The 24,252-nt window shown below is 43.9% G+C and overlaps 1 protein-coding gene across 1 annotated transcript in view; it reads right to left on the bottom strand.

The window, feature by feature from the left end:
• Positions 1-24,252, bottom strand: part of YTHDC2 (YTH domain containing 2) — a 1,963,388-nt gene that overhangs the window by 505,283 nt on the left and 1,433,853 nt on the right. The window contains exon 24 of the mRNA XM_044059160.1: positions 10,306-10,432. Within this exon, the coding sequence (XP_043915095.1) occupies positions 10,306-10,432 (127 nt within the window). The remainder of the gene's footprint in view (positions 1-10,305; positions 10,433-24,252) is intronic.

Here is a 24,252-nt window from a genome sequence, read left to right on the forward strand (position 1 = left end):
GGCTGATTGGTGCAGAGAAAATCTTCTCCCGACTGCTTCCAGAGGTTAGCAACTGGGCCACTGCTCAGAAAAGCTGGTAGGGTTTTCCAGAGAAGGAATCTCTGGCACCCTGGTTACATGGGCCACCTCTGCCACAGGAGGGGGCATCTTCCTGAAGACAGCCCCCCTCTGACCCGAAGGGAATACTTGCCACGTGCATCCTGAAAAGGCCCTTGAGTCTTCCTGAACCACATCTTTCCACCCCCCTCTGATTCCTGGAGTACGGTTGCTGAGGAGTGGAAAAACACACACCCACAGCATAAAGGGTCTTTTCGTCCTTCTCACACCTAGCTAATGTGTCTCTGACTTTTGGGCCAAACAAAGAAGTAGCATCCACTGGAGCATTGACAAAGGAAGACTTAAGGGGGTCCGCAAAATCACCCAAGCACATCCAGGTGTGGTGCCTAATGGCAACACTTGTACCCGCTGCCCTGGATGTCCCTTCAGCTGTATGTGCAATAAGCTACATAGATGAGTTGGAAATTGACTCTAGAGTGGCAAGCTGGGAGGCAACCTTATCCCAGACCTTGTCAGACACTGCCCCTGCTAAGGTCTCTGAGAGCTCAGTTATCAGATCCCTTTGGAATCGGGTAAAGTGTGCCAAGAAGTTCAAAGACCAAGTAGCAAAGGTCGATGAAGCAAGGACCTGCTTCCCAAATCTGTCCATCGTCCGAGACTCTCGGTTTGGAGGATGGACAGTTGAACTCTCTTCGAGTTCCTTTTTTGTTGTTGCTGGCACCACCATGCCATCCACTTCAACCTTTCAACCAGTGGGACTGATCTTCCGAGGTGACAGAATTTTGTCGGGTCTCCACGGGATTGACTCTATGGTGTCAGGAGCCTTCCATACATGTTGCACAATAAGCGTGATTAGTTCAGCTGTAGTGGGGGTCACCAAAGAAGTAGATGGCTGGGTATGAAAAGCCTGCAAGAAAACAGATTCCTCGGAGGATAGGTTTGAGGACTTCAATCACCCTTCTGTTTCAGAATTTCTAGGATGTCTCCAAAGACAGACAGAGACATCTTCGGGAGGTGATCGTGGGAACCCTTTCCCTTCATCAAAATCTGCATCCTCAGTGAGCGATTCTTCAGGAGAATCCAGATGCTTCCTCTTGCATGATCTTTTATGGGGTGGCTTCTCAGGGGGAAGGTCTGAGAAGGACTCTGAAGATAGGGGAGCTTGCAACAGGGTATTTTGCTGCTCTTGTACCCACTGTCACGAGGTAGCAGATTGTGACAGCTGCGAGCCAGAGGATATATAAATGTGACACTCCAGTGGGGATGGTGCCAACTGTTGGCCTGCTGAAGCTAGGGCTATTTCCATAATCTGGAAGGCAGGCCTTCCTAAAGAGGCATGCGAGCCCAGAATCGAAAAAGACAACTTCGGAACTGGGGTTACACCCCACTCCGATAAGCCACCTCCCAGAGAAGGAGCTGAGAGAGGATTTGTAAAGTACAGTTATGTACACTTACCATAAATGTAGATGTTCATGTGTATTCACTTTTGCAGTCATCACATTTGGGTTATCTGCTTGCAGTAACCCTCAGTTGGCCTGATTATCAAAGTCTTGGGCCCTGTGTTGGTTGCTGTCTCATCTTCCATGACGTCAGGTAGTCAGAGGTATAAAGCATGCAGCAGACACCATTACATCAGTTTTTCTTGCCCCAGATATCAAGTGCCCCCCTTAATGGGAAGCAATTAAATATAAATATACAAGGTTATACCTCCAACAAAAAAGCAAATATACACCAAAAAGCTTTTAAGTATAGTAAAGGAGAATAGAGGTATAGCCAAAATAAGTCAGGGGGCTGGAGGGAGGGCAACCAGAATTGCAACAGTGAATACACTCAAACATCTACATTTATGGTAAGTGTACATAACTGTACTATGTTCTTCGTGTTTCACTGTTGCAGTCATCACTTTTGGGTAGATTCCCAAAGCTAAGTGTGGGAGGAGGAATTTAAATAGAATTAGGACCAGCTAAAAGGCCCTGCAAGACTGCATTGGCAAAACTAGCTCTGGATTTAGAGAAAATTGGCAGATGGTAATGCTTGGTGAAAGTATGTACAGAACTCCAAGTATCAGCTTCTAGGATGTCTCTGGTAGGGACACCTCTGCGAAAGGCTGTAGAGGTCGATGCAGCCCTGGTTGAATGGGGTTCTAATCACCTGTGGGATAGGTTTTCCATGGTGCTTATAGCAGAAATGAATGCAATGGCCTATCCGTTTAGCAATGGTTTGCTTTGAAATAGCCCTCCCCTCTGCCCCTGCAGCAAATGCCACCAGCAGTTGTTCAGACTTCCTTTGAGGTTTAGTCCTGTCCAAGTAAAATCTAAGTTGTCTGTGCACATCTAAGGAGTGCAGTATCCGTTCCCCTTTGTTCTGTGGATTAGAAAAGAAGGTTGGCAAATGAATGGACTGATTAAGAGCCACACTGGATACCACCTTGGGCATGAAAGAGGGACTGGTCCTGAGGGACACCCTATCTGCATGAAAGATGATGAAAGGCTCCACTGCCATAACGGCCTGTAATTCAGATATCCTTCTTGCTGAAGTGATTGCTAAAAGGAAAGCTGTTTTCCAAGAAATTAATTTTAACTCTGCAGTTGCAGCTGGATCAAAAGAAGGAAGAGTGAGTTTTTCCAATACAAAATTAAGGTCCCAGGCTGGAGTTGGGGCTCTCCTGGGTGGTCTTACGTTTTTGGCCCCTCTGAGGGCCTGCTTGGGCAGTGGGTGAGAAAAGAGGGGTGGTTCTGTGTTGTAATGAGCTGAAATGTCGGAGGCGTGAATTTTGGAGGAAAAGGAAAGGCCCTTGTGAAGCATCTCAGTTAAGGATTGAAGAATGTGAGGTAAATTGGGCGCTGCTGTGGCCATCCCTTGAGTTTGGTTCCAGGCACAAGAATCTCTTCCATTTCTCAGCAAGATTTTTTAGTACTAGGTCTCCTTGTCTCCAAAATGACATCCAACACTTGTTTATTGAGGGATGGTAACGGAGAGATTAGGTAATTAGTCAGGCTGCCAGGTTCAGGGTTTGAAGCTGGGGGTGCAGAATCTGGCTCTCTTGCTGAGACAGCAGGGTCGGGGTCTGAGGTAGGTGCCATGGGGTCAGCTGAGACACACTGTGCAAGAGGGGGTACCAGTGTTGGCGTGGCCAGTCTGGTGCAATCAGTATCATCCTTGGTTTGTCCTGTTTGATCTTTAGAAGTACTTTGGAGAGGAGAGGCAGAGGGGGAAAGGTATAAACTGACATATTTCTCCAGCTGAAGGTCAGAACATCCACTTTCCAAACCTGTTTGTGGGGAGTCCTTGTGCAGAATTTGTCCAATTGGTAGTTCTGGGGGGAGGTAAACAGGTCTATTTCTAGGATCCCCCATTTGTTGATCAATATATTGAAAATCTTTGGTTCCAGTTTCCACTCAAGTGGGTCCATGAGATTTCTGCTTAGTTTGTCTGCCAGTGTATTTAGTTTTCCTGGCAGGAACTGAGCCTGTAGATGAACTTGGTAGCTCAAGGCCGTGTTCCACAATGCCATGGCTAGTCTGCATAAGAGGGTAAGAATGGGTACCCCCCATGCTTGTTTATGTACCACATAACAGTGGTGTTGTCCGTCTTTACCATTAATTGTCCTGGAAGAATGTGGTCCTTGAAGGCTGTCAGAGCATTCTGTACAGCTAACACTGCTTTTTGGTTGATATACAAGTGCATTTGACTTGGCTTCCATTTGCCCTAAATGCACTTCTCTGCCAGTTGAGCCCCCCATGCACAGTCTGATGCATCTGTTGTTAGGGTTTGGGCGGCAGGGGGTAGAGTGAATGGTAGTCCCTTGTTTTGGTGGCAGGCCTCTGCCCACCACAGGAATTCTAATCGTAGGCAAGGTATGATAGGAATCATTACTTCTAGATCCTGAGAATGTTGACACCAGAGACGTTTTAGATACCACTGCAGTTTCCTCATATGCAGTCTTGCATATGGAATTATTAGAATGCACGAGGCCATGAACACCAAGGCTTGCAGTATTTGCCTTGCACATAGCAGGGTTTTTGTAGCCACTAGTTTGAAAGTTGTCAAATGAATTTGTTTCTCTGGTGTGAGGAAAGCCATCTGGGAAGTTGTGTTCAAGCTTGCTCCCAGGAATATAATTTATTGACAGGGTACAGCTGTGATTTCTTTTCGTTTATGGTGTACTCCAGGCAAGTTAGCACCTTTTGTACGAATGCCAGATGATTCAGAAGTATGTCCTGGCTTTCTGCCTGAATTAGACAATCGTCCAGGTATGGGTATATTTGAATATTTCTTTGCCTGCAAAATGCAATGACTGGAGCGAGGCACTTTGTGAATACCCTGGGCGCAGTAGATAAGCCAAAGGGCAGTGCAGAGAACTGACAGTGCATGCAGCCTGCTTTGAAGCATAGGTATTTTCTGCAAGATTCCCTGATTGGGATGTGCCGGGTAGGCTTCCTTTAAACCCAGTGTTGCCAACCAGGCATCTCTGCCTATCATGAGAAGTAACTGGTGAAGAGTTGGCATTTGAATTTTGGAATCACCAAAAAGGTGATTAGAAGAGACAGGTCCAGGATAGGACGCCATGAATTGTCTTTTCTGGGTACCAGGAAAAGTCTCAGTAGAAACAATGTCCCTTTTCCTCTTCTGGTACAGTCTGAATAGCCTTAAATCTTAAGAGAGAGAGTACCTGCTTTTGAGCCTCTGCCCAGTGATTTGGGGGTAGATACGGCCAACCGTTTGGGGTTGGTAATGTGTGGAAGTGAAATCTGTATCCTTGGGAAACTATGTTTAAAACCCATTTGTCCTGGGTAATAAGTTCCCAGTTTTTTGCTTGCAGAGCAATCTTTAACCCCTAAAGGAGCAGTCAGTTGAGAAGAGCTTGGAAGTTTTAAAGTTAAGTCATTGAGACAGCTTACCACAGGGGGGAGTCTTACTACTCCCTGATTTGGAAGTGGGAGCCCCCCACTGTTTAGTCCTGTGCGTACCCTGGGACTGGAGCCTGGGTGTTCTGCTGGTTCTGGGTTTGAACTGAGAAGGCCTAGAAGTGGCAGGAAAGGACTGATTTCTTGAGGTGCCTACTAAATCTAGGAGGCTGCACTTGTAAGAAATCTTTAACAGTTTGCATAGATTTAGCTTTTCCCTCCATCTTTTTAAGAACTTCTTCTGCTTTGTCATAAAACAGGAGGTCCTGATTTAAGGGAGCATCCAGCAATTTAGTTTTAACATGATCTGGCAAAGATTGCTCCTTAAGCCAAGCATGTCTTCTAAGTACAGACCCAGTGACAGCAGCCCTGCAAGATGCATCTAGTGAAACAAAACCACATTGCAAAGTATGTTTTCCAACCTGTTCAGCAGAATGCATTAAATCCTGTAAATCTTTATTTTCAGCACAATCAGGAATTAACATCATTTTCTGTTTAAGCAATCCAATAATGTGCTGCTGATACTTTAACATCTGAAACTGGCAATTTAAGGCCCTGATGTCCAAGGTTGCAGAGGTGTATACCTTCTTACCCCATCTATCCAGGGCCCTGGAATCTCTATCAGAGGGGGTAGGATTTTTGGCAATAGTAGCCTTAATGCCCTTGGGTCCCTGTGAAATGGTCTCAGTATCCGCAGTATGATTTTTAAAAAAGGAACTTGTGATAATCAGGAACCCTATAATATCTATCAGGTTTTCTGGGAGCAGGAGGTAGAGAGTCAGGGGCCAAGCTAGATTCCGAAAAGGCATAGTCAACAAATGTCCAGCACAGGAGGGATAGCCAAGTGCCTGTGTTGGGGCAGAAGTAAGAAATCTCTAAGCCTCTTTTTAGAATCAGAGTAATCCTGGCTTTCCCAGTGAAAATGCTCCCTAACAGTATGTAAGGTTTCACCAAAATAAAAATTCTCTGGGGGAGAAGCAGAGGGAATAGAGTCCTCTGCATCAGAATCCTCATAGGTAAATAAGGGTAAATCCTGGTCATCAGAGTAGACAGAAATTTCAGAATCCTGGTCAGAAGTATCATAAGCAAATTCAGTCCTAGGTCTCTTAGTAAAAGTAATAAGGTCTTCAGCCATTCTCATCATTTGTTTTTTAGGCATAGGGGCCTGACCATGAGGTCTGGGCGTCAGTTTCCTAAGCATGGTTCGAGTTTTAGGCCTAGAAGAAGAATATGGCGTCAGTTTAATATGCAAGTCAGTAGGCCTGAATACACCCTCAGTAGCCGGTGCCTGCACAGCGGCTCCGGACCCATCCAAGGTAGAGATATCCGCAGGTTCCACAGTTGAAGCAGCTCGCGGCATACCGGACTCCGAATGGGTCTCAGTAGAGGCCTGCGAATCTGAAGTATTGGGATCAGGGGCTACGACAGCACCTCACTGAGTACCGGCGAACTGGCGACTAGCTTAGGAGAAGCATCGTCGGCAGCTTTGGACTTAGGCGGCCTGTCTCTGTCTTTATCTTTGCGTTTTTTCAGAATGTCGGTAGTCGGGTGGCTTACTGAAGACATATCTGGATAATTGAACTGAGCACCAAAATAGTTAGAAACGAAAATGTACCAATGAATTGTTCGTGGTTTAAATAAGGCACAAAACCGACAGCGAGGTACGTCGTGGTCAGGGCCTAGGCAAGGAAAACAGTACGAATAAAAGTCTTTATGAGGTATTTGCTTTCCACAATAAATACAATTATTGACTTTTACTGACATCGGTTTAGAGCAAGAAAAAGTTTCCCCAACGGGGTACTTAGCTTTAGGTGAAGACTTCGGATCTGAAACTCGAAAAAGAAAATTTCAGGAGTCGGCTGACTGGCACTTGTGAACTGCTTCTGCTTCGAGTACCGCACGGCAAGAAAGAATGATGTAATGGCGTCAGCTGCATGCTTTATACCCCTGACTACCTGACGTCATGGAAGATGAGACCGCAACCGACGCAGGACCCAAGACTTTGATAATCAGGCCGACTGAGGACTACTGCAAGCAGATAACCCAAAGTGATGACCAACAGTGAAGCATGAAGAACATCTGTCAGGGCACCAGGAACCATAGACGGCATTGTGGAAAAAAATCAGAGCCAATCCAAGGACCCCGGAGCTGGCAGCCAAATCACAGTCACGTGCGTGCGATGGCTCTGAAGGCCACAGAGTCGGTTCCGGTACCAAAGTGAGATCCACTATCGGCACCAAAGTAGTTGGCGGCGGGAATGCCAAAGTCGTGGGCTCCATGACCTGCAGCGAGGTTGAAGGAGGAAGATAAGTGGGGAGTCCCTGGAGAGTAAACCTCGACTTTGGGAGGGAGGGAGGGAGGTGCGAGGGGAAGCTGAAAGACCTTTGGCTGCCAAGAGCTAATCCACTAATCTAACTACGTCCAGTTCTGAAAGACTCCTGGAGTAGCGAATGGACATCCCCGAAGGCGATTCTGGTCTCTCTACAAATGGGTTTAATTGCAGACACAAAAAGGGGTCTATAGATAGGGAGTATGTAGTCCTGGTGTGGTTAGAACTTTGACCTTCAGCAACGTACTTTGCTGAACAGGTACTTACTTGGCTGGGGAAGATGGAACCAACAAATTTAAGGAGACCATTGCTGGTGTCAGGGAGGTCCTCAGTACTGGAAACAAGGCCGGCACCATAGGAGGCTGGGTAGTCTCAACAATATATGGCACCATGGGGGAGTCTGCAGATTTCGGTGTCGCAGCAGGAGTAAGTACAGTCTTTGGAACTTTAGGTTTTAGTTCCGATGAGTGGGTCAGAACCTGTGACTTAGACTCGTGTACCTTGGGAGAAAACAGTATCAAGTGGCTTCTTTTCTTAGACTCTGTCCTGGGAGATTTAGACATCTCCGCCCCAGATAAAGTTTCACTGAAAGGGCATTTTAGTAAACATTTTAGAATGGAGTTTATTCTCTCTGCAAGGGTGTGAGCAGTGAAACCCTGCAGAATTCACATGGGGGTTGTAGTTCAAGATGAGGGATCTCTAAACAATAAACACAAGAAAGAAGCCCATCAGAATTGTGAACCCTTCTGCCGCAGTTCCTACACTGTTTGAACCCCGTGGTTCCCACCTGCTTTTTTGCCATTTTCACAAAAAAGGCACGATACGCACACAAGACACATACACTCAAGGAACTAAGAAGTAAAGATAAAGATTTATATATATATATATATATATATATATATATATATATATATATATATATATATATATACATATATACACGTATATATATATACACAAACACACAGTATCAGAGAATACCCACAAAAAGGGAAAGAAAAAAAAAGGGGAAATCAAAGGATACCAGCAATGGTATCAATAATTACCCATAGGTACAGGGAAGGAGGAGCCTATACCAACTATGGGTAAGATATACTACCTAAAAGGTAAGAAAAAGTAGTTTAGACACTAGTTAACAACAAACATACACTAACGACAGTTTTCAGAAATAAGAAAGAAGAAAACTAGTAGAAGAGGATGGACAAAAAGCTTTTCTATAATGATAAAATTATCACTTAGCTGAGAGCATGGCTGACATGTCCGATTTTCTACGCGGCAAACGGGATCTGAGGTAAAGGGAAGAGAGGCAGTATGGGTAGCCAAGCTCGAGAGTTTTTGGCTGGCGCAAGCTTGCTATAATGACTAAGTCTGTTCCGAGGATCAGAACCGAACCCAACAGCCAAGTATGAATGAAGATAGACAACATCAGATTATTGCTTATGAAGAGATGCAAGTTACATGACAATGATTTAATAGATAAATTGTAGCCAGTGTATAGAGAAATTAAATGTAAATTAGTACAATTCAAACAGGAACTGCAATACGAAATGAGAAAAAAGCAGGCTTATCTTATATTTAGAGAGAAAGGCAGGGGGGAGAGAAACTGATAAAAGTAAGGGAGTGAGTGAATAAAGGAAAGTAAGGAGATGAAAGGTATGAATAAGTATTTGTTCACATTTAGGGATACAAGTTTATCCTGGTGTTGAGCAAGAACAGGGCCAGGTTTTGGCTAGGAATTCTTTCAAAATGGTTTTGATGGGAAGGAGGGCATTGACCTGACAGATAGAGGCAAGGAGTTCCAGGCCTCAGCAATGTGGTACAAGTAATCAGGCAAAATGCAATTGCTTTCAAACTGGTTTTCCACGATATAACGTATGCATCATATGCTCAGTTCACCAAAATAATTACTACAGCTTCATAACTGAACTGTAATATCAGATATCAAATTAAACAGTTTTCTCTGTATTAAATGAACATCCTTTTGATACTACTGCTAGTGTTATATCTCAGGCAGAAGAATAAAACTAGCATTCATGTTAACATAGACTGTACTTAATCAGAAGCACTAAAATATTTCAGTAAAAAGAGCTTGTATTTACAACTAAATAACTTGCACTCCATTATAAACCGCATAACTATTCATCATCTACAATTACATCTACTGCAGGCATGCATTACTGAATTGGTCACATGTATTACTTGCTTCATTTTTTGGTCCAGACATACTAGTGAGCTGGGTCTAAAATACCGTAGCTCCATAGGAATCAATGGCCTACACCAGTAAACAAGTTTAAATAATCTATAATTCACACCCAAGTGTTTGCCAAAACCACTTGCAACCATTCCTTTTCTAGGTCACACCGTGTTTATCAATACTAATAAATTAATGACATATGGACTTAAGGCAAATTAAATGGGTATAGTACTTAAATTTGAGTGTGTTTTGTGAAGTTTCATTTCTTCAAAAGCTGAAAATAAAATAAAGGATTACTATGCCATGAAGCAATAACTCACATTCTCTTAAAAGAACTTGTCCAAAAGTCACAATCCATCCAAAAGTCACAATCACAAGGTAGGCTAAGGATTTTTGATTAAACAAGATGTTATGCAAGCAGGTCTTAAAAAGTCAAACAAATACCACATAAAATAGTTTGCGGTTTACACTACTTTTATAACCATATCATACACAGTTATGCTTTTAACCAATACAAGTTTACTTATGTTCTCTGCCCATGACAGCTTTGATTAATTTCAAATATTAACTTAAAAAACATACTTAAAATATATGTGTTGCTGGAGTCAAACATGCAAGATGCAGTTAAAATAAAATAAGGGGGGGGTGCAATTTCTTTTATTGAGGGCAAGGAAGTGTAATGCAAACAATCTCTGTACTAGGAAATATCAGAACAAATAATAATTCTCGTTGATAAGAAATTTAATGAGCACCGTTACAGTACAGCACACCACTGCTAGCCTTACCTTTTCTGTTCAGAGAAGACAATGTTTACCTACCTGATGCCCGAAGCTGTCCCAGTAGCTGTGTACGCATTCCAATAATGATCTCTAATGTAGCCTGGGACAGGAAGTTCTTTTCACAGAAAGCCCTCTCCCAACCATCACTGCGTGCTTTCTGCCATGCCTAATCAAAACATTAGAAAGTTTCACACATCAATTAAAGTAGTTTTGCTCAACTTCAACAATTATCAAATATAGTCTTCAACTGATCTAACAGAACTTTGACAGGTCAGTAGTTAGGTTACCATCTCTGGAAATTAGAATGTGGTGAATAATGTGAAAGTTCATGCACGAGGGGGTGGGGGCATCCATATACCAGTACAGGTAACACCTTGTGATAAAAATCTCACCAGTTAACATCTATGTCATTAGCAACTACCTTTAAGTAACAATAAAAATAATAATGAAGATTTGATGCTATTTATTATTAACCAAGACAGAGCCTATACAAAGAAACTCATGCCTGACTGACAGGGAGCTCAACTTCTGAGGCTGGTGGAAGATAAACCCATGGAAAGAGGTTACTAATGACTCATCAAGCATCCTTTTCTAGAGAAACTGATACACTAAGTATCTATCTGCTACATGGAACATCTAAGACGCATCTAAATGAGTTTTTGGCTGGGCTGAATCCAAACAGTTCCTGCCATGGCAAAAGGTGCACCAAAAGTGCAAAACTCAGACCACTAAGTCCTAAAGTACAGTTCTTCCAAATATCAGATGCCAAGAGCTGCACTTGAAACAGTAATGTTTGGTGAAGGTCTGCAGTGAAAACCAAGTAGAAGCAGCACCTCACGTCAAAAATGAAGACACTCCTGAAATAAGCAACTGAGGTAGCTATGCCTCTAGTGGAGTGGGCTTTGACAAAAATATTAGCCAATACTCAATCACCTGAAAACAAAAACACATAGTTGCTAATCCAGTTGGAAAGCATATGCTTAAATACAATTAGCTCTTCCCTCGCTGAAACAAAGGACACGCAGTAGTATATCTCTATCAACATGCACATGTGCCAGTTAACACGAGCTGTCAGTGTACACACACTGTTGGAAAGTCACTCTCCCCTCTGACTTTTGACCTTGCAAAGAAAACCGGGAGAAAGACAAATTCAAGAATAATCCTGAAACATCCTTCATAAGGAAAACAGATGTTAGGTACCTACTATAACGCTGGATCCTTTTCATCCTAGTCCATCCAATACTACTGATGAAAAATGAGCCACTTGTTGGACTGGATCTGAACTGTCCACTTTACTGCTAGTGCTACTTGCCTCAAGACCAATTCAAGAAAAACTTCTATCATTCCCCTGTGCTGTCTCTGTCTTCAGATAGAGTTTGCTAACTACATACTGCATAAGGACATGAAGGATAATACTCAGTGGAGCAGGAAAGGAAGGACAACAGGATTTCAAATAGGTGTACCACGTCCATCTGCAAAAGATGACTATTTGGATGGGAGAAGGAAGGAAGTGATATCATATCAAATGGACTAGGATGAAAAGGATCCAGCCCTCTGTTAAGTAAATAACTTCAGTATCCTATTTCATCCAGTCCATCACATCCAAATGATGTGATAAGACTCCCAAGCTCTCTGAATTCTAGGGTGGAATTATGACAAGATGCCTTTTAGAAATGTAGAGCCAAAAGATGCGCTGCATCTAGAAATGATGTCTACTTTGCATACCTTCCCAAAATATTCCATTGTAGATCACGTTGCCGCAGCACAGATTTTGTCTGTGGAAGACTTACTGAAAAATGCTGTGCAAATCAATACCAATCTAGCAGAATGAACTTTTGATTTAGAAGGTAATGGTTTATTTCCTGAACAGTATAAATAGGATATGCAGTCTAGAAGCCATCGAGGCAGAGTTTTGTTGGAGACCTTCCCACCCATCTTGCTGGGAGTAAATGCTACAAACAGACACAAGAGTATCTTTTTTTACTGTTTTGGTTCTGTAAAGTCCTACTTGTCTGTGCACACCCAAAGTGTACAGAAGACATTTGTGCACACCCAAAGTGTACAAAAGGAACTCTCCCTTATTAGTATCATTAGGGAAGAACACAGGCAGATGAATAACTTGGCTTAGATTAATTTCTTTTGCTATCTTGGAAAAAAGAGGGGTTAGTTTATAGTGAATCCCAGTCCTTGTGGAAGACTAAACATGAACAGGAAGAAGACAGTGCCTGTAACTCTGTAATTCTCTCAGATGAAGTGATGGCCACTAGGAACAGAAACAAATTAGGTCTATGGAAGATGCTGGCTCAGAGGAGCTGCAATTAATTCTAGAACAAATTAGATTCCAAAGAGGAGTTTGGTGTTTTGAAGGAAGGTATAAAAGGAAGGCCCTGTTCAAAAATGCCTTACAGAGGGGACTTTCAGTATGACCGTAGCATAATGGGCATCTAATTATCTTCACTCTGTGCTCGGGAAAGAATAAAAGTTAAAAAATACAGATATTTATGTATGTGCCCCTCACCAGGCTGGATAAGAAGAAAGTCACGGTTAGTGATTTGTCGGATGCCAGAATCCACCATATCACCCATGCACTCAAGCCTCTCAACAGCTACTGTTATGACTCTGTCATAGTCTTTGTTGGCAAGAATGACTTGAGATGTACCTTCCTGGATTATATGAAGAGAGACATAATCGAACTCGCTGAATATGCATACCAGGGCAGCTTTGTTCCTAGCCTTAAGCAGTATTCTACCATCACCCAGAATGATCCCTCAGAGTTGTTTATCTTTTAACTTTTCCTGGTTAGGGGTCACCACAGCGGAACTCCGGTCCGCTAATGATTGGCAGTGGATTTTTACGGTGCTGAGTTGCCAGCTTGATGCCCAACCTTCAATGAAGGCACGCCCATTCACGCATGTCTTTCGGAACACCACTCGACCACGGGGAGGACATGCAGACTCCACACAGAAGGCACTCCCTGCACTCCAGCTGAGAATCGAACAGGAGAACCTCCTGCTGTGAGGCAACAACGCTACCGCTGCACCACCGCGGATAATAGAATGATCCCTCAAAACAAACAGAAAATGACTGACTAACAATTGGCTTAGTTTCTGGTGTCATTCCAAGGGGATCCAGCACCTGACAGACAGGGATGACATGACGGACAAACCATGATGCTTTACCATAGATGGCCTGCATCTGTCTCCCTTGGGCTTCAGGCTCCTGGCAAACGCTCTTGCCTTCCCCATAGTGCCTTTTTTAGGCAATGCCATGAGGTCAAAACCACCAACATGAAAATTTCATAAAAACTTAAATTAAAGGTCATGCTGCTAAACTCTAAGGAATCTAAACATGAAACTGCACTCATTGCAAGTATTCTTAACCCTGGATGATGCTGACATTTGTGCAGTCACAGAAACCTGGTTCAAAGCTGTGGAGAGAATCCCAGCCATACCAGGTTAATCACCCTATTATACACTCAGACCCCAAACTGTGGGCAGCAAAGTAAAATGAGCTGGAGTTGCAATATATATAAAAGACATACACCTCCAGGCAGGTCAAACAGTATGACGCACAGGAAACACTCCCGGTGCAGTTAACAATTGACAAGCCCCTATTCAAATCATAACTAGCTATAAGCCTCCAATTTTGACTCAAGGTTCCCAGTCTACCTATCTGGATCTCTTCGAATCTATCAAGATTCAACCATTTACCCCGATCATAGGCTACTACCTACCCAACCATAGACTGGAAGAAATACTGAAGCCAAAACTCAAATGCCCAGAGATTCCTTGATTTCATCAATGAAAATGCCTTGGACCGTTTGTAGACACCTCCTAAAGAAGTGAAAATACATTGGACTTGGTATTAACCAACATGAGTAACCACTGTAGCATCCCCACAATGTCATAATCCCTGGTAAGATATGAACACAAAGCAGTCACTTTCAAAGTCACCATCTCCACCAAATGCCCCCCAAGCTAGGGTCAAACAAAAAAACTTATCCACAGCTGATTAGCACCCTACTGAGGGAAGGTATAAACAGCTTCATAGCCCCCTCCTCATCCCTAGGAACTGGCACATATGTCCAAACCTACACTAAAGTACCATATGAGGATTTATATAGCTGCATGAAATCAGGAATACCAGACAGGAAGAAATCATCCCCCTCAAGGAAGAGTAAACCTGTCTGTTGGACATCTGCAATAAATAAACTCTATAACAAAAGGAAAAAAAATGCTGTCCAGGACCAAGAAGGAGCAGATGCCTAATTGGAAGCAATCTCAGTTTAGCCTGAACATGCAAACAAGAGCACAAGTGAAAGCAAACAGAGTCCAAACTGGCCACATCTACTAAAAACAATTACAAGGCCTTCTTCACATATGTCCGCAATCTCAAGGGAAGCACTCAGAACTGGTGATCAAGGACTCCACATACATAAACGCTGTAGATATAGCCAACCTGCTGGTAGACAGGTTCAGTGAAAACTTCACCCCTCTGTCCCCCAATCAGTAAAACAGGACATCCCCAGTACCTGCCCCCCTTCCCTCATCTCTAGGGAGCAAGTTATCACTGCCCTCTCAAAGGAAACAATACATCCTCCATGGGAACCAATAACATCTCAGGTTGCATCCTACATGAACTCAGGCAGGAACTTGCAGCACCATTATATATCCTATTCAACCAAAGCCTGTTTACCGGCTTTGTCTCAACCAAGTGTAGGACAGCCACTGTCATCCCTTTGCACAAACGTGGAGCATCCACTGATCATGGAAATTATAGATCCATCAGAATAACTAGTCTAATCTGCAAGGCCATGGAGCGGACTATCATGGACCTCATTAACAAGGACACTGGCAACCTCCAGACACTCGATTCCACACAGTTTGGTTTTGTCAAGGGGAGATGATGCCTGTTAAATTTTGCCAACTTCTTTGAGACAGTCACCAAGCCCATGGACAAGGGTAAAACGGTGCACATCACCTACCTTGACCTGGCCAAAGCCTTCAATACTACTCCCCACTCAGGTATAACAGATAAATTCTCCCAACTTAAGCATCAATCCATATGTTACCAGATGGGTAGCAAACTGGCTCACTGACAGAGCCGAAAGCCATCTCAAGCAACAGACCTGTAACAAGCTGTGTACCCCAGGAATCGGTCTTTGGGCCTCTGCTGTTTGGAATATGCTTTTCCTGAGGTGCAGGCCAAAACCAGTGAGATATGGCTGATCACGTCGGCAGATGACTGCAAACTGGGTGCTGTCATCAATTCCCCTAATGATGTGGATATCCTCCAACAGGGTCTCACCCAAACAAATGACTGGTGCAAGAAACATGGCCTCAAACTGAATGTCAAAAAATGAATCATCATCCCCTTTGGGGAGAGTGACATCCCCACAAATTATTACACTCATGGCCGGCCTTAGGCATAGGCCAACTAGGCGGCCGCCTAGGGTGCCACTCTAGCAGGGGCGCTTTTCCAGTATTTATTTGGGGTTGGTAGACCAGGATGGGGGCACCAGGTGGTGTGGTGGGGGGCGCCGTGGAGCCCTTTTGCCTAGGGCACCAGTTGACCTAAGGCCGCTCCTGATCACACTGATAATAAGGTCACAAGCACACAATCGGTCGTGAAGGACTTGGGTACCCAGGTTGATAGCAAACTGACTTTTGACCATCATATTGCCTTTGTTGTATGGAAAGCTTTCTAGATGGCCCACCTCATTAGTAAGGACATCTCATCCAGGGACAAGGTGTTCATAACATCCCTGTATTCTTCCCTTATAAGACCCATTACTGAGTGCAATACCCCTTTCGGCATGTACCTCCAAAGCACATGCAGCAGCTGGAGACACCACAGAGGTTCCTCACCAGATGATTACAGGCCTCAAACATCAACCCTACATAGATAGGCTAAAGGCCTTTTCCCTCAACTCAGTCTCCTACAGACTCCTAAGAGGTGACCTCTGTCTGGCATACAAATCAATCTCAAACCGAGCCTTAATGGAACTGCTGCAAATCTGCAAGTCCAGCTCCACTTGGGAAACCTGCATACGTGACCTCAACCTGGTCTATGACATCAATAGTGCTTGGTGGTGGGACAGATTTGTGTCCCAGAGACTCCAATTTTTGTGGAATAGACTCCCTCTCCACGTCAAGCAGAGTACCTCATTAACCCAATTTAAGAACAATCTGGATAACTGGATGGGGAACAGAAAATACACCCCCTGGGATTCCACCTGTGTCTCTGCTGGACAGTGGCATAGGGTGCTGACTTGTTGGAACATGGACTAAATTCTTGGCTAGGCTTGTAAAGGCCTCAGGGTCAATAGCCTAACTTCCTATGATTAATTAAGAGTCAGACACATCCCCAGATTATTAACAGATATTGGTGTTGCAGGACTCTTAAAGAGACTAGTTCGTGGTGCACAAAGGCTTGAAATTGTTATTGAGAATTCAGCTGTGAGAACTGAGATTATGTCACTGAAGAATCTTGAGGAGAAAAATGATCAAATACACTAAGAGGTTTTCCATAAGTGGAGAGCTGGATGAATAGATTCAGTATAATAACATAAGTTTATAACTAATGCAGGATACTTTGAGCCAGCACAATGACTTAATTTCTACATTACAGAAAGAGGAGGTGACCTTCAGAGCCACACAGTAAGATGACAGGCAATGCAGGAAGAGCTGTCAGCCAATGTGATTGAAACTGAAAATTCAGCCCAGCCATACCTGAAAGATCAAAAGATAAAAAAAAGTGTATAACTGTCCGGAAAAACTGATTTCAAATATCTTAGTTGATCAGGAACCAAAGTACAATGTGCACACATGCAGGCTCTAGGCAACCTCAGCCACCCAGTGAAATTTGAGACCTTCCAGCTGAAGAAAGTTCTTCTGTCAACATTATGACAAAGTGGGAATAAATTAATGATTGGATCCAGTACAGTTTTCATGGATAATAACTATTCCTCAGCTATAAGAAAAAAATAAGAAATACATTTCTACCAATTCTGCAGATGTGTAGGTTTGGAGGGCTTAATGTTCATCTTCATCTATGCTACAATAATAAGAATTTCCTGTCTAGATGAAATAAAAACTTTGTGGCTGGCTCAACCCCGGAGTAAATGCAAAATTACTTAAAAGGGAGATAGCAACAGCGGAAGAGGCCAACTTGGACACCCAGATGGAGCATACTGATAATTCAGACAGGAACCACGAGCACGGTAACAGATTTCTGAAACATTTCCAGTCTTCCAAAAACAGACTGAAGAAAAGAAATGGAACAGGGTGACATTTTCAAAAGCAGCTCTTCAGGAGGTATCGGCAAACATGGCTAGGATAGAAAAGGGAACAAGTTCAATGATTTTAGAGGAAGACTAAAGATTTTAGCAAATGAGTGCACATCGTTTACCTTGACCTGTTCAAGGTGTCTGACACAATATCTCACTTGGACATTGTAGATAAACTTACACAATTTGGCATAAACCCGTATGTCACCTGATAAACAGCCAGCTGGCTCAATGATAGGATTAAAGAAGTTAGGGTAGGGGATTCCACCTCAACAAAGAGGCCAGTATCTAGAAGAGTACCACTCTCAATAAAGAACACAGGCAGTAAAAGTCCTATGTGGACCATCTCAAAGCTCTATCTCTGTACTTTTTCTTCTACGGACTGCAATGTGGTGATCTATGCCTAGCCTACAAGGCATCTTCTGATCCCACACAGATGGATATGTTAAATATTCTCAAAACAAATATCAAAAATACCTTTTCTAAGGAACTAAACATCAGCTGCGCCATAAACAAGACATGTTGGGAAGAGAGATAGGTATGTGTCTCAAAGATTATCCCCTCTCTGAACAGGCTTTCCATCCATGTAAAGCAAACCTCATTCCTAACCCTGTTAAAAATAACATGGACCAATGAAAGGAAAATCACAAATTTACCCCTGATTTGGCATCTATATCCCTTATAGATAGGGGCAACCTGTGAATGTTTACAGGCCTATATAGAAATGAAAAGGGGTACTGACACATCAGCAATATTTTAGTAAATTTGGGGTAAGCTTGGCTAGGCTTAAAATGATTCTTGGCCCAATAGCCTAGTAACTACCAATGAGCCTACTAACTGAAGGTCATTTTTGTGCATGAATTCACTGGGGTATGCTTCTAAGATGGACTTGCGATCTACTTACAATAAGTCACAAGAGAAGGGTAGCTGGTAAATAGTGAGTCACATGGGCCGTGGAGTTGTCACTGCTTAACACACTAGCAATATGGATAAATACTATTTGATCTACACGTGGAGTTATTAAGCTAAATGCCCAGTGGGGAAGAGTTAGGACAGTCTGTAATTTCTTGTGAACATGAATGCATCCAAGTAAAAGACTGTACCAATTCTGTTCACTTAGCAAGCATCACTTCTCATCCTACAGTATTTGTAGGGTGGAAGGCAATGTACTTTTAATGTTTAATAACTGTTTTAGTAAGAGCTAATTTTTGCAGTGGTGTTGCCAGCATTACAGAGGAACAGTGTCTATAGTGGTGAATATGGTTGATGTACTACACAACTTGAAGATGACATGTTAAATGCAACTTTGTACATTTATGTGCTGGTAATCAAAGGAGATGTGATTGGTCAAGTGCACTGTAAAAAGCAAGACACATTTTGGGCCCTCAGTAGTCTTGATGAATATCATACAAGGGGAGAGAGGTCAAAAATATCCTGGGGAAAAAACAAGCAATACGGTGCATATTACTGCCATAAATCTCTTGGAATGGAGATACAGCTTGCCTGGATAGTCATCAGACTGCAACCATGGCTTAAATGTCTAATATCTTTATAAGCAGGCAGCTTACTTCACTGTTGTACACACTCTGCTTAGTTATGTTCATTGTAATGTCTTGGTTTGTTTTACTGGGTATTAGCAAGATGATCCCTGTAAACTATGGGTCAGACATTTGTAAAAACACATGCAACATAAGTTCCATTCTGCAACTTGTCTAGCTTAAGTTTGCATGGTATGAGAATTATAGTGCATCACCTTTAGGGCAGGGCTTAACAGGGAGATGTAATGAACCAGACAGACAGATCAAATGACTTTCTTACCTGGGAGTGATGAACCAAATAAGGTGCTCTCCTTCATACATCTAACAAGAGTCAACAATGCACTTCTGCAGGAAATTAGAAGTTATGTCCTTACCATAACGTTCCATGTGGAGTGTTCATCTCGCCTTTGTTCTTACACCTGGGTTCGGAGCCGATCCTCGGCTCCGTGTCGGCCGCTTGCAAGCTCTGCATCGAGAAGAAGCTCGAGACAACCTAATACCCACAATCCCCCTCTGCCTTTACCTCAGATCTAGTTTGCAAGCAAACCAGCAGTCAGAGAGAGAACACACTCATGCCAAAACTTTACATAAAAGCAAGAACACTTATATCTATATATATATATATACACATGTACATCATATATATACAACAACTGCAAGTGCAGAAGCAGAATAACCCAGACCAGGCACCAAATTGAACGTTCTTCCTGAGGGTGGGAGGGTGGGAATGTAAGAACAAAGGCAAGATGAACACTCCACATGGAACGTTATGGTAAGGACATAACTTCTAAATGTGAGAGTGTTTGATCTCGCCGTTTGTTCTTACACCTGGGTAGCGTCCCTAGCTCCATGTTCCTGAGGAACTCACGGGAGAACGTTTTTGAGCACAGTGGAACCAAAGGTTGCCCTGTCCCTAGAAACCCTGTCTACTTTGTAATGAGAGATGAATGTATGTGGTTTAGACCAAGTAGCAGCTGCACAAATAGTGTCCAATGGTAGGCGAGCTGCATGAGCCAGGGATGTAGACACTGATCTTGTAGAATGTCCTTTAGGTTTGACAGATAAAGTTTGATTTGAAGAATCATAAACGTATATAATACAATCAGTTAGCCATTTGGAAAGAGTTCGTTTAGTAACCGCTACACCTTTCCTGCTGTCAGCAAAGGCTACAAAAAGTTGATCAGATTTCCTGTGATCCTTTGTTCTATCCAAATAAAATCTAAGTTGTCTATGGACATCCAACTTGTGTAACATATACTCCAATTTATTGGAGTGATTTTTGAAAAAGGTAGGTAATTCAATGGATTGATTAATGTTATTGATAAAGCAAACTTTGGGGAGAAAGGATGGATTAGTGCGAAGAGATACTCTGTCAGAGTGAAAGATCAAATAAGGGTGTTTAATAGAAAGAGCCTGAAGCTCAGACACTCGCCTAGCGGATGTAATGGCTACCAAGAAGAGGGTCTTCCACGATAAATACTTCAATGGACAAGAGGAGGCTGGTTCAAATGGGGGTAACATCAATTTAGATAATAAAAGGTTTAGATTCCAAGGCGATGTAGGGGATCTAACTGGTGGTCTAATATGGAAAGACCCTTTTAAAAAGGCCTTACAAAGTCTATGAGCCATTACAGGAGCCCCACATTCTTCCACATGAAAGTTGGAGATGGCAGCCAATTGCACTCTCAAAGTGGCAGGGGACGCTCCTTGGTGGAACAATTCTGTTAAAAACTCCAAGATCTTGTTTAACGGAGCTATGACAGGGTCCAAATGCTGTGAGTTTGCCCAGAATACAAAACGCTTCCATTTACTAGTGTAGGTCTTTGTAGTGGAAGCTTTATGAGAAGCCACTAGTATATTCTGGACTGCAGGTGAAAGAGAATCAGACCTGGCTAAAAAGGGAAGCGGAGCAGCCAAGCTGCTAGATGGAGTGACCCGAGCGAGGGGTGAGGAACCCCTGACGAGTGAGTCAGTAGATCTGGCTCTGGGTCCAGGATCCAAGGTCCCCGAATGCGGTGTTGCAAAAGAAAGGGGAACCAAATTTGACGAGGCCAGAATGGGGCAATGAGGATTATCGTCCTTTGCAGGTTGTTGGCTTTCTGCAGAAACTTTGCAATCAGGGGAAAGGGAGGAAAAGCGTACAGGAGACCCGGGGGCCAATCGTGCACCAGCGCGTCCCTGGGGACTTCCCCTGGAGGGGGTAATAGGGCAAAGTAGCTCCTGCATTTGGCATTCATTGGAGACGCAAAAAGATCGCAGGGCGGCTGGCCCCACTTGCGAAAAATCTTCTTCGCAACTGACTGACTGAGGGACCACTCGTGAGGCAACAGGATTGCTCTGCTCAGCCTGTCGGCTATGACGTTGGATGACCCCGGGATGTGCGTTACGATCAGAAAGCGACCCGTGGACTCCGCCCATTGCCAGATTCTCATGGCCTCTCTGCATAGCTGATAAGACTTGGTTCCCCCTTGTTTGTTTATGTACCAGACTACGGACATGTTGTCTGTCTGAACTGCAATAGTCCCTAGAGGAAGAAGGGGAGCAAAGTGTTGCAACGCTAGAAACACTGCCCTCAACTCTAGAACATTGATGTGCAGATTGTACTCTAAATTGGTCCATTCGCTTTGGACTGTCTGTCCCTGAAAGATGCCCTCACCCTATCAGGGAAGCGTCCGTGGTCACCGTAGCTGTCGGCGTGGGTAGCACAAATGGTCTTCCGCTGGAAAGGTTGCAAGTCTGAAGCCACCAGGCTAGGTGTGATTTGCATGTGTTTGTGATCAGAATTTCGTGTGTCAGAGGTAGCTGTTGGAACGACCATTGTGCAAACAGTAGCCATTGTAGAACTCTCATGTGCAGTCTTCCCAATGGTATCGCAATGAGAGAAGCTGCCATGAGACCCAAAACCTTCAGAATCGGTTTTGCTGGGGATTTTCTGGATGACAGAAGAAGAGATATGTGGCTTGGTAGTGAGGCTATCCTTTCTGGAGGAAGCCTTAGAATTAAATGATGCGTATCCAATTCCGCTCCTATGAATAAGATATGCTGTGATGGCTGTAGTAAAGATTTTTCGAAATTTACGGAAATTCCGAGGTGAACACAAAGTTGTAGAGTGTAATCCCTGGCCTGTATCAGTTGACGCCGGGTGGTGGCAGAAAGGAGCCAGTCGTCCAGATACAGAAACACCTGGAATCCTAGGCGTCTCAGATGAGACGCTACCACTGCCATGCATTTGGTGAAAACCCTGCCGGCTGAGGTCAGACCAAAGGGCAGGGCTCGAAACTGATAGTGACTGGCTCCCAGCCGGAAGCGCAAATGATCTCTGGACGCCCTGGCCATTTTGATGTGGTAGTATGCGTCCTTTAGATCTATTGAGCACATCCAGTCATCCTTCTGTAAGAATGGAAGGATCGATTGAAGCGTGACCATTCGGAACTTTTCTTTCTTGACGAAGGTATTGAGGTTGCTTAGGTCCAGAATCGGCCTCCAGTCCCCTGTCTTCTTTGGAACTAAAAAGAACCTTGAGTAAGTTCCGAATCCTCTTTGGTCCGCTGGGACTGGTTGGATGACTCTTTTTTTCTAGCAGCTTTGAAATTTCTATAGTTGCTGGGTCTCGCAGATGGGGCGGCACATCTGGGAGTCTTCTCTTTGGAATGGGGGTGGATAGGAAGGGTATTCTGTAACCTCTGGTAACCACGCTTTGGATGACCCCGGGATGTGCGTTACGATCAGAAAGCGACCCGTGGACTCCGCCCATTGCCAGATTCTCATGGCCTCTCTGCATAGCTGATAAGACTTGGTTCCCCCTTGTTTGTTTATGTACCAGACTACGGACATGTTGTCTGTCTGAACTGCAATAGTCCCTAGAGGAAGAAGGGGAGCAAAGTGTTGCAACGCTAGAAACACTGCCCTCAACTCTAGAACATTGATGTGCAGATTGTACTCTAAATTGGTCCATTCGCTTTGGACTGTCTGTCCCTGAAAGATGCCCCCCCACCCTATCAGGGAAGCGTCCGTGGTCACCGTAGCTGTCGGCGTGGGTAGCACAAATGGTCTTCCGCTGGAAAGGTTGCAAGTCTGAAGCCACCAGGCTAGGTGTGATTTGCATGTGTTTGTGATCAGAATTTCGTGTGTCAGAGGTAGCTGTTGGAACGACCATTGTGCAAACAGTAGCCATTGTAGAACTCTCATGTGCAGTCTTCCCAATGGTATCGCAATGAGAGAAGCTGCCATGAGACCCAAAACCTTCAGAATCGGTTTTGCTGGGGATTTTCTGGATGACAGAAGAAGAGATATGTGGCTTGGTAGTGAGGCTATCCTTTCTGGAGGAAGCCTTAGAATTAAATGATGCGTATCCAATTCCGCTCCTATGAATAAGATATGCTGTGATGGCTGTAGTAAAGATTTTTCGAAATTTACGGAAATTCCGAGGTGAACACAAAGTTGTAGAGTGTAATCCCTGGCCTGTATCAGTTGACGCCGGGTGGTGGCAGAAAGGAGCCAGTCGTCCAGATACAGAAACACCTGGAATCCTAGACGTCTCAGATGAGACGCTACCACTGCCATGCATTTGGTGAAAACCCTGGGGGCTGAAGTCAGACCAAAGGGCAGGGCTCGAAACTGATAGTGACTGGCTCCCAGCCGGAAGCGCAAATGATCTCTGGACGCCCTGGCCATTTTGATGTGGTAGTATGCGTCCTTTAGATCTATTGAGCACATCCAGTCATCCTTCTGTAAGAATGGAAGGATCGATTGAAGCGTGACCATTCGGAACTTTTCTTTCTTGACGAAGGTATTGAGGTTGCTTAGGTCCAGAATCGGCCTCCAGTCCCCTGTCTTCTTTGGAACTAAAAAGAACCTTGAGTAAGTTCCGAATCCTCTTTGGTCCGCTGGGACTGGTTGGATGACTCTTTTTTTCTAGCAGCTTTGAAATTTCTATAGTTGCTGGGTCTCGCAGATGGGGCGGCACATCTGGGAGTCTTCTCTTTGGAATGGGGGTGGATAGGAAGGGTATTCTGTAACCTCTGGTAACCACGCTTTTTACCCAGTTGTCTGTAGTAAGATTTTGCCAGGCCTGAGGGTATAAAGCTAAGCGACCCCCGACTGCCTCCAGAGCAGGACAGTCGGGCCTCCTCTCAGGAGTGCTGGAAAGGTTTTCCAGGG

The sequence above is a fragment of the Protopterus annectens genome, chromosome 17.part0, assembly GCF_019279795.1.
Source record: "Protopterus annectens isolate FY-2018-M chromosome 17.part0, PAN1.0, whole genome shotgun sequence".
NCBI lineage: Eukaryota > Metazoa > Chordata > Ceratodontiformes > Protopteridae > Protopterus > Protopterus annectens.